Source organism: Passer domesticus, chromosome 22 (genome assembly GCF_036417665.1).
Source record: "Passer domesticus isolate bPasDom1 chromosome 22, bPasDom1.hap1, whole genome shotgun sequence".
Taxonomy (NCBI): domain Eukaryota; kingdom Metazoa; phylum Chordata; class Aves; order Passeriformes; family Passeridae; genus Passer; species Passer domesticus.
In genome coordinates, this window is record NC_087495.1 from 2,161,962 (window position 1) to 2,173,018 (window position 11,057).

Here is an 11,057-nt window from a genome sequence, read left to right on the forward strand (position 1 = left end):
AAAAAAAAATTAAAAAATCCATCAGCAGATGTTTACTGACGTGCAGCAAATCCACAGCTCGGCTCTGGAAAGCTGCATGGCTGGAGGGAGAACAGCCCAGTTCCCAGGACGCAGCAAATACTCTGCATCTACAGATTTAGGTTACAGCTTTTAGCCAGCCCCACACCCCACCCCACCCACCACCCCCCACCAAAAAAAAAAACCCAAACCAAATTTGTCATCTTTTTAAGCACTCAGAAATTGAGCTTTGCCACCGAGGTGATTTTGGGTGGTGGCACCATTAAATACTTACCCACCTCACAGCCAAGGGCTGCACAATCTGAAATTTGTGAGTGTTTGCAAATGGTTTGGAAAGCTTTCCAAGGAAGGTGCTGTACGATTGTAAATCCTTCCCGTTATTAATAAAAGGGAGCTATTGTTCCAGCTCTAATCAAGCCTTGTCTCCAGCTGGGCAATTTTAAAATGCAATTCAAAACACACACAGGAAAAAAAAAAAAAAGATCATGAGGAAGCTTCGGGAAAAAAAAAAAAAAAAAAAAAAACACAAAAAAAAACCCAAAAACCCACAAAACAAAACAACAAAACCCAAACAAAACAGTGAAGGAGAAGGGGGGGGGGGGGGGGGGGGGGGAAATAAAAAATAATGCTCCTGCTATTTAAAATGAATTCCGAGCAGGAGCATGCTGGGGCGGGGGGGGGAATCCCTTCTCCCACCGCCTGGGAAAGGTCACTTATGCCATCGGTGCCATGGCCACGCCGGAGGAGAGCTGCCAGCCCTGCCTCATCCATCTCCATCAGCGACAGCTCTGCTTTCCATTTATTTAGAGGGAAGGAAAAAAAAAAAAGCCAACAAAAATCCCAACCAAAAAAACCCACAAACCCCTCCAAGTCGCAAACACCTCCCAGCGCTCTGTTTTCAAGGCTGGGGAACGGAGCAAGGGGGAGCGGCTTGGAATGAGGCTCCCAGGCAGGGAGAGGTGGCGCATCCTCCGCATCCTCCTCTTCCTCCTCCTCCTCCTGCCCGGCGCTGCGGCAAAGGCGCCGCAGTGGGGGCTCCCCGCCCCCGTGGAAACTTCTGGAACAAGCAGCCGAGCTGGAGAGAGGAGAGAAACCTTTATACCCGCAGAGGGGAGAGGAAAAAAAAACCAAACCCAAAGCCATGTAATAAAACGGAGAGGATTGCACAAGGCCGGGGAAAAATAAGGGATCTCTGTAAAAGTGAAGCCCCCGAGCGGCTCCGGCAGCCCCGGCTCGGGGGTGGTGCAGCCGCCTCGGCTCGAAACAAAACGCCCCAACAAAGCGTATTTAAAAACAAAAAGAGAGGAAAAAAATGGTGGTGTTTGTAGCGCGAGATGGTGGGATAAAGGAGCTGATCCCTCCTCCTGGATCTACAGCAAAGCCGGCCATTGCAGTTCCATTTATCCTTTTTTTTTTTGTGCAATGAATTGTCTGATCCGGACGATTGGGTTGCATTTGCAGCTTCACTTACTGCGGTTTGGTTCTGTTGTGCTTTTTTTTTCCTTTTTGTTTCTTTTTCGCTGTTTGTTTTGGGTTTTTTTTTCTGGGTGTATTTTTTTCCTCTTTTTCATTAAAAAATAATTCTTCCCAAATCTCCCAAGGAAAATCTACATCTCTGTGGAACAAATAAAACATTCAGGCACAAACTTCCATCACGGACTGTAAAAAAAGAGATGGGTTGGTTTTTGTTATTTTTTCTTTTTTCTTTTTTTTTAATTTTTATTTTTGATGGCATTTTTTTCTCCTGCTTTTAGGACACATTGTAGTAGGAAACCAATGGAGGAAAACAAAGGTAATATATATATCTATAAAATCAAAGATATATTAGGCCAAAGTTATAGTGATTATATATAATTAAATTATAGTTTTTAGATGTGTGGGCTTATTTTATTTTTTAAGTAGTCCTGGGAAGAGGTCATATATATAAAAATTTGAATTATATAACAGTATTTACATGTTTATATTTAATAAATATATACAAGTATTTCTGTATCCGTAGAAATAAAAAAGCATCTGTATGGGCCTAAATCTGCAATTCTATGGGGAAAAAAGCGTTATTTTTAGGTATGTAGCTTTTAAGAAATAAGAGGCAATGTTACAGCCTGTAACAACACTCTGATGCAGGAAAAAAGGGTCAGGCAACATTAAAAGAATATTTAAAACAACAACAAAAAAAAACCAAAACAAAACAAAAAAAAGCATAGTACCTTGGCTACAGCCTCCAACAACGAGCGTGTGGATGTTACGGGATTTGGGTTTTTTTTTGTTTTCTTTTTAATGATATTACCGCGTCTGATCACACCAATATATGATTTTAATTAAGTGAATGGCGGGCGAGATGTCGTGGGGAGCAGGCAAGCAGCGATGGCTTCTTCCCATACCACTCTGGCTCCGATGATAAATCAATCCTCGTGCATTTGGGACTTTTTTTTTATGTTGGTTTTTTTTTTTTTCGTTAAGTACTTTTGGGGATTTTCCATGCCGTGAAGAGACCGGGAGATGGCGGCTTCAACCCCTGCGAAGGAGAAAAGCGGTGGAAAAGCACAGAATTAGGCATAAAACTACCCACCTTGGGGGTGCGTGTGGTGTGGAAAGCTTAATTCAGGGCCAAAACCCTTCATCTGTGAGGGGAACAAATAACATTTTAGAGGTATAACTGGGGAAGTGGGGGAGCTGAGGTGAAGGGAGAAAGCACCGTCATGGCCGAAATAAAATGCGCATTTCTGACCATTTTCACATCCTTTTGCAAAGGCGGCGAGGAGAAAAGGGCAGGCGGGAGGGGGAACAAGAAGAAGGTCAGGTTTCACCCGCAGCGCTTTCGCCCCCCGCCCGGAGGGGATTCCCACAGGATCAGAGCCCTTCGCCGTGCTCTCGCCCGTCCTTCCCCCCGCTCTCCGCCCGCCGCCATTTTGTCGCCTCAGAGCCGCTCCCGCGGCCCCGCCGGGCGGCCATTTTGTGAAGCGAGCGCCTGAGGGGCCGTGAGGGGCAGCCCCGGCCGGCGCCGCCTTTTGTCACCCCAAGCCCTCCTTTTCCTCCTCATTCTGTCTTTTTTTCTTCAGGAGTTTCTCTTTTTCCTCTCGAAACACTTCGTGCTTAACTCCCCGCTTAGAGCCCCATCGCTTCAGAAAACAAACAAACAAACAAAAAAACCCCTACCATACTCAGAGGAAGCAATCCAATAAAGAGATTAAAGCATATTCCCCAGTTTGGCTGTGAGGAAAGGTTTAGCAGCACGGAGAATTAAGGTATATATTATTATATACATATTTATTCTCCATCCTTTTCCACTTCCCCCCCCTCCCCGTGATAAATCCCTGAGGTCAATAATCCCCCTTGACAAAGAGGATAACCTCTCCAAAAAAATCTGTGTTTTTATTTCAATAAAATTCCTCACTCACACTGCTTTACTAGATATTCCATCAAAATAAAGATGTAACTTAACCCACTTGACACCAAATCTGGGTGAAAATTGGTAATTTTCAGGAAATAGGGATGCAGGATGCTATAATCACTGATATGATGAAGGAAATCTGGGATATGAAATAGCAAAACCCTGCTTGCAGGTGTGTGCTGTGTGTGTGTTCACAGAAATAGGATGGATTGGGCTTTTTATTCTTTATTTTATAAAGAAGCCAGCATAGCACTCGCAGCCTGGTAACGCGCTTGCGCACTCGCCTCATCCCTTTCCCCTCATGCTATCAAAATCAGTGTGTTTTAAAACTACGTTGTGGCAGTGGGTGGTTCAGTTTTGCCAGGAAAATTTGGGATAAATGAGAATATTAGCATACAGCCTTTTTTTTTTTTTTAAATATATATTTCACCTGTGCTGCATGACCTGGAGAAATCTTCGCTTGGGCTGTTCATTGTATAATCCCTGCTGGTTTTTGCCTCTCCCAGAATCAGACCCCTTTTCATGTAAAAAATACAATTTTTTTTTAGGCTGTTTCAAAGGAACGTACAGAAAATAGGTCTGAATGCTCTGTGGGGAAGAACAACACTGCAGGGAGCTGGCTGGGATGTGACTGCTGTTAACCTGGGATCCAAAGGAAAAAAAAAACCAAAAAAACCCCAGTTTTCCTGCAGCTCTTTCTATCTTATTTCAGAAAATCCATCGCCAGCACCCAGCCTTGCTCCCAGCACCTTTTCGAGCCCCTTTATCATCCCAGTTTCCTTGCACCACACTACAAATCTTCCAATTTCCAAATAAACCTGCAAAAAGGTTGGTACTTTTTTCCATGAAACAACACTTTAACCACTGATTTAAAACCACTGTGCATGGCAGCTCCTTCTTCACTTTAAAACCTCTTTTTAAAAACCAGGCTGTCCTTTGAGTCGTAAAAAGATAACCTTTAGGCTTTTTTTATGGGACACATGGCTGTATTCCTGGGAGCAAGTTGGCCTTGCAGCAGAGCGAGAGATCGGATGCCTTTGCTGGGAAAGCCCAAGGAAATTTTATCCGCGGGCCGCACCCAGCCTGAAGTGAGGAAATATTTGCATTTGCTGCTCTTTGGAAGGCAGCCAGGTCCTTCCCGCTCTCCTCTGCCTGCCAAGAGGGATTGCAAGAGCTGATTGCAGCAGCCAAGGGAAGGGCTGGAGCCATGCAGAGCGCTGCCATCCTCTCTGCCCTTTGCCACTGCCACAGGGACAAGAGGAGGGACTTGGAGTGGGGATTACACCTGGGTGGTCCAAGGTGGGCCCGGCCCCCCAAAATGTTATTGTTCAAGGCAGGATGTGTGATTGGTTTATTTCTGCAGACCTGGGTGCTTGCAGAAGTGCTCGTGACGGGGTGAGGAGCCCAAGGACAGGCTGAGCCACTGCAGATGATCTGGGTTTGCTCGGCAGCGGGACAGGATCCAGCTCCTGCAGGAGCTCCTGCATGAGGCTCAGAATTCCTCGAGCTCCTCCCAAGGGAAAACACGGGGCTGTGCTTTTCAGGCAAAGCAATGCTCCCCACGCCTCAGCTCATAGTGCTTCTCCCTTTATCCGGGAAGAAAATGCCTTAAATCAGCCTTTTTGTCCTCTTACCTGTGTCCATGTATCCCTGTTCCTTGTCACCCTCCACTCCTGAAATACCGCATCAAAACTGACCACACCACATCCCTTCACCATGCTGCCAAACTCTCCAGTGGTGCCTTTCCTTTCTCCTTGCTTTCCAGGACCTTCTCCAAGGCTGCCTGTAAATAAAAGCATTTCCCTGCCTGTCTGCAGCCAAAAATTCTGCAGTCCCAGTGCCAACAGCCCATCCTGGAAGGCTCCAAAGGGGAAATACCCAGCTCCTTCCCACCATTCCCCTGTGGAAGGGTAGTGCAACTTGCAATAACACATCCAAAACACTCAGCATTGCACTTCCATCCTCCCCAAAAACCTTGAGTGGAAAAATATCCATATTACAAAAAACAAGCAGCCCTTTGCCCTCTGAGCCTTCTTTTTTTCTGCTCCCTTTGGCCACTGCCACATCCTTTTACTTTTTTAGCATTATTTTGATGCCAGATTTTCCTCACAGTGCAAGAAGGTTTGGAAAGTGAGAGCTGACTTGGAGCACAGGAATTCCTTGGCATGGAACAAGGAGTTCCCACCCAACTGGACCCAAAGCCACCAACTTACGTGACTGGGACAGACCACAACTTATTTATAAATACCTTTAAAGCAAGTTGTGACCTGATTGATGGCCCAGAGATGCTCATTAACAAACACTGAGTAATCAGGTTTGTAGACAGGGAAGAGTCACCAGGAAATAGCTATTGATGTGATTAATTAACCATCATTAACCCCTTCACTCATAAACACAGCACACGCTGGAGATGTTGTATGTGATCTAGGAGCTGCTAGTCTGGTGGTTGTTTTCTTTGTTTACAGCTCCCATTTTCCATCAGGAAAGCATTAAACATCATCTCACACGCTCTTGCTATTTTCTGCTCTTGATTTGTGGTTTTTTAAACACTTTCAGTTAAAAAGAAAGTTAAAAAGTTTCTCCGCCTGGTTTGCAACGCCCTCGCAAAAAAAACCACTAAGCACTGGCAACATCGGTTGTGCAGATGTTGGGCACGCAGAGAAATGGTCTAATTTCTGCTGGTTTGAGGCCTGGACTGAGAGGAGATCAAAAAGCTTCCACAGGCAGAGTGCTATAATCTCGGATAATATGCAGAAAGCGGGCTGTCCGTCTTTCCCAGCGTCCCGGCCCTGCGGGATGCTTTTAGTTGAAGCTTTGCTGCCTGATGGAGGAATCTGTGCTCCGGCTGCCCTCTGCCGGCTCCGGGATAGATAGTCAGCAAAAAACAAACCCAAACCACACCAAAACTCCTTTCATCAACTCCATGAAACATCGCCAGATCCCATATACACCCCAAAAAACAACACTCGGCTCTTCTCCGGGTGACAGCAGCATCTACCACATTGCTACACTCTAAAATCAACTTTTATGGACCTGAGTTGTGGATCAACTCTCACCACGTCTAGAAAATCCAAAACCGGCTTTTTTCCCTTATTTTTAAACTTGGAGTTGATAGGTTTGGAATGCAGGGTGGATGAAAGGAATGAGAGTTTTTAAACTCGGGGTTTTATTTTACTGAGATTAACTAAATCAGTGCCCGCTCTCCACAGAGAGAAACATTTCAGTGAAACCCCAAGGAAGCTCGAGAAGAAATACCACCCAAGAAAACCAAACTGGCCTTTGGAAAAAGGAGTTTAAAAAAAGAAATAAGGAATAAAACCTCCACTCCTCATTGCTGCTCTTTCAGGGCATTTTATATTCATTATGAGCACAGAGCTGTGCTGGGACATATCCACAATTTTTCACCCCCCAGGCCGCCAGGTCAGGGTCCTGGGGACATTTTGGTGATGAAAACCCAGTTCTGCAGTAATTTGGGGGTGCAGCAGGCACCCAGGGTCAGCCATGGGGCGCATCCCACTGTGGGCACCCCCTTTTTGTTGCCTGGCACTGGAAGGGTTGATGAGGTGCAGGGTCTCAGCAGGATGACTCGTTGCGCCAGTGGATGTGGCAGGACTTGCAGAGGAGGTGATTGTCCAGAGGGTAGCACCCGTTCTCTGTCAGCTCCGGCGACAGGGGCATCCTGCAGATCTGGGGGCAAGAGGGGAAAAGGAAGCCACCTTTTAGGGGTCCCTCTGTGTGTTACATCCTATTTTCCCTGCAAAACCCACCAGCACTCCAAAAAAGTGACAAACTACATCAAAAGCACGCAAAGCTGAAGTTCTCCAAACACATCATCATCTCACCACCACCCAATTTATTTATTTTCCCCATCCCCATTATTTGTAAGATAAACTGAGGTCTAAAAACCAGCAGTGGGTGCTGCCATCCTTGTGTCCATGCTCAGCCAAGGCTCAGTGCCACCCCGTTGGCTCTGGGGGCCCCCCAGCCCCCAGGGCTGTACCTCGCAGCGGTAGCAGCTCTCGTGGAAGCTGCGTCCCAGGCACTCGATCTTGTAGGTGTCCTCGTCCTCATGGGGGACAATGGGGCGCTCGCAGGCGCTGCACACCGCAGCGTATTTCCTGATGGAAGCCAACGGGGGCGGCGTGAGCCCCGCGGGGTGACGGGGACGAGCCAAACCCAGCTCCCAGCGTGGGACACCCTTCCCCGTGGCCAACCTGTAGTAGTCGGGCACGCAGTACACGTCACCCTGCTCGTCCACGGCGAAGCTCTCCGTGCCAATGGCCCGGCCACAGGCAGCGCAGGAGAAGCAGCTGGGGTGGTAGCCCTTGCCCAGAGCACGGACAATGTGCTCCGTGATCAGCCCCTGGCACTTGGCACATTTCTCCAGCGTGGCCTGGAATTTAGGGAACATGCGCCATGAGACACAGCCCGCGCCCCAAGGGATGTTCTGAGGGTGCCAGTTTTCCCCAAAGGAGGACGGGTACCTGGAAGCAGGTGTCACACGTGGGGCACCCGTCTCTCTGGAAGTAGCGCTGCCCAGCCAGGAGTCGGCGGCACGTGCGGCAGGTGAAGCAGGCAGGGTGGTACTGCTTCCGCATCGCCTCCACCGTCGGCTCCCGGGGCCCCAGCGCTTTGTGGCAGAAGGCACAGATGTCTGCAAGAAGAGGGAGAGCGGCTGGGAGCTGTGTGCCTCAGTTTCCCTAAGTGGGGATGAGCCCATGCACAGCTGGGTAACCCTTACCTCTGGAGCTGTCCCTCTCCGGGTCACTATTCACATCCTGCCACTGCCGCTTGCCTGCTTGCTCCTGGGAAAATGTGGGTGGCTTCAATTCAGCAGGGAAGGTGGAAGGGGCCTGGCAAATGGGGAAGGGCAAAGCCATGTTAGTTATACCCCACAGGTGGGGAAACTGAGGCACTGGGGGGACTGCACTCTGTTATCCTCACCTGGAGAGTGGAAGGTGCTGCAAGGTCCAGTTGCTGCAGTGCCAGACCCAGCGGCTCCACAGACAAGGGCTGGGGCACTTCAGAGAGGGGCAGGACTGGTGGGGATGCAGGTACAGGGGCCACCGGGTGGGTTTCTGCAGCAACAGACAGATGTGGGGGGTTCAGGGGATCAATAATTTCCAGTAACATCCCATCACAATAACGTCCTGTCACAGTAACACCCCAACAGCTTTGCAGCAGCGCTCGCTGACCTGCCCCAAAAGCAAACGCCACTGAAGCAGGAGGGGACAAACAGCACCGATAAGCACCCAGCAATGGAGAGCAAACACAGCCCATCCCCAGGAGCCGGATCCATGCCAGGATGTGTGCAGGGATTGGGGGAATAGCCCCCTAAAAAATACCCCCACATCCCCTACCTCACACGCATCCTTTAGCAAAGCATCTCCACAGCCTCCTCAGCCCCATCACCATCCTTCCACACCGCTCCAGCCCCCATGGACACCCCTCACCTCCGTTGGGCAGCGTGGGGGGTGACAGCAGGATCTGGGGCTGATGGGTGCCAGGGACCTCGGCACCACCTGGCTGCAGCTCCCGTTGCGTTTTCTCCTTGGTGGCCACGTCCCTCCGTGGTGGCACGAGGGTGATGAAGATGGATGAAGCAATTCTTTTCTCTGCTTTCCCTGGCAACATCGCTGAAGCCGTGGAAGGGCCAGATCAGGGGTTGATTCTGGGGAAAATAAAAAAGAAAGAGAGTAAAACTCTCAGGCACACTAGCAGCTCCTTCAGCCGTGCTGCCCTTCGGCATCAACCTGCCTCCCTCCTCCCGGAAAGGGAGAAGGAACGAGCGTCCCGTCCCACGTCACAGCAATAAATGGTCTCATGCCTGGGAGGACACAGGGTACAGAGTCCTGGCGAGGCAGCAGCTGATAGCTCCCATTTGCACACCTCTGTGGCCAAATCCCACCTTTTCATAAGCATTTGCATCCCCTGTATTTCCTCTTATTGCTCCCACCCACCTGGGATTAAACTCCCTATGGGCAGCAGGAAGTACGTACCTTTCCTTTGAAAAAACAGCTATAGGATTTTGCTTTTGCAACCCCTTTTTTGAAATCTTTCTACATCCCCATTCCCTCCTTCCTTACCCCCAATTCCCTGCTAATCACTTCCAGCTCTGCGCATCCCCCCTTTTATTTTCCAGGTGGGAAAAGTGAGGTGTGGTGCTGTGAATCACCACGTCCCCGACACTGACACGTCCCCCGAGCAGCACCCGGCAGCACAGGCAGGATGCACCCGACCCCTAGAAACCCTGCTCAGGAAGGAAAAGGGCTGTTTATCCAACTTCCCAAGGGGAAAAGCAGCTGGGGCGAAGCTTCCCCTTCCCAAATGGAATAAACTGGGGGGGAGAACTCTGAGGCTTTAGTCAGGGTGCTGTGTTGGTGAGGCAGAATTCATCCCTGAGGTGAATCAGCAGCTTGAAAAATACCTGTGTGATGAGTTCCCGGTCTCATGCAGCTCTGCTCCCCCAAAATCCCACTCACAGGGGTCAGCACATTCTTTGAGGGGCAGACAGACTCCCCGAGGTGGGCGAAAAGCTTCGAGATATTCCTGCCGATGACTTCAGCCTCTGACTCAAGCAGGGAAGGGATTAAAGAGGAAAAAGAACCCGGAGCACTTCGCTCCCTCTTTCCCTCCCTCCCCGCCGGCTACCGGCGCTACCGGCCTTCGCCCAGCTCCTCACCCGCCGCAGCCGCCGCTTTCCTCCTGCCCAGCAGAGCTGCGGAAAACTGGGGGAAAAAGAAAAGATCGTAAAAAAAAAAAGAAAGAAAGAAAAGAAAAAAGCAGCCTAAAAAAAGAAAAAAAATTCTCCGGGGTTAATGGGAACCATGTGCTCATCGCATTCCTCTTTGTGCCGGGGCTGACGGGATCCCGGCAGCCCCGGGGCAGCACCCCGAGATCCCCCGGCCCGGGGCCATCGAGGGGTGCATTAATGGGGGTCCCCCCTCCCCATGCAGCTCCATCCTGGTTTGGGGTGGCCGAAGCCACACTGGAAAGGAACCCCCCTGGTTTCCCTGAAATCTCCTGGGAATGGAAGCTCAGGTGGGATTGAGGGGATAGGGCCACTTATGGGGCATCCCCACAGCCCCCAAATCTGGGATGGGACACAGCCCTCTAGAGCTGCACCTCAACTCTGTCCCCTGCCCCAGGGACCTCTCAGAGGGTGCTCCGAGGACGCCCAAGGAAAAAGGGATGGGATGGGGGTACACAACTCTTGGTGTCCCATCTTCCCCCACCCCGAGTGGTCCCGCTGTCCTCTTGTCCCTCACCTGGGGGGTGGCCTTGCAGCCCCCGGCATCCCCTGTGTCCCGCCCTGCAGCCCCCCACCTCCCTGTCCCCCACCTGGCAGTGCCCCGTCCCCTATGGAGCAGTGGCCCCACCGTGTCCCCCTGCCTGGGGACCCCCATTCCCTCCCAGGGAGAGTCCCCAGTCCCCTCCTTGGGGGTGGCTCTTGGTCCCCTTGTCTCATCCCGGGGTGACTGCGGTCCTTATCCCATCACGTGGGGGGTCCCGTGTCCCATATTGGGGTGTCCCCTGTCCCCTCCTGGGGGCTGTCCCAGTCCCACACTTGGGGTGGTCCCTACCGGAGGGTGGCCCGTGTTCCCTACCTGGGGCGATCGTACCTTGCGGGCGAGGTTCTTTGCCGGGG

General features: G+C 50.5%; 1 protein-coding gene and 1 long non-coding RNA gene across 3 annotated transcripts; one reads left to right on the forward strand and one right to left on the reverse strand.

The window, feature by feature from the left end:
- Positions 1–1,670: 1,670 nt before the first annotated feature.
- Positions 1,671–2,661, forward strand: LOC135285051 (uncharacterized). The gene is made up of 2 exons (XR_010350058.1): positions 1,671–1,810; positions 2,479–2,661. It is a non-coding gene; the product is annotated as an uncharacterized LOC135285051 (long non-coding RNA).
- Positions 2,257–10,721, reverse strand: FBLIM1 (filamin binding LIM protein 1). Of its 2 annotated transcripts, XM_064396977.1 has the most exons (10): positions 10,092–10,721; positions 9,837–9,977; positions 8,863–9,080; positions 8,354–8,487; positions 8,151–8,262; positions 7,894–8,063; positions 7,624–7,802; positions 7,410–7,527; positions 5,044–7,096; positions 2,257–2,533 (listed from the first exon to the last, which is right to left on the reverse strand). In XM_064396977.1, the coding sequence occupies exons 3-9, from the start codon at positions 9,041–9,043 to the stop codon at positions 6,983–6,985; spliced, it is 1,008 nt and encodes a 335-aa protein (XP_064253047.1). In that variant the 5' UTR covers positions 9,044–9,080; positions 9,837–9,977; positions 10,092–10,721; the 3' UTR covers positions 2,257–2,533; positions 5,044–6,982. The 2 variants fall into 2 exon arrangements, with proteins under 2 accessions (XP_064253047.1, XP_064253048.1); XM_064396978.1 differs by lacking the exons at positions 9,837–9,977; positions 10,092–10,721 and adding an exon at positions 9,163–9,830.
- Between the last annotated feature and the right edge of the window lie 336 nt (positions 10,722–11,057).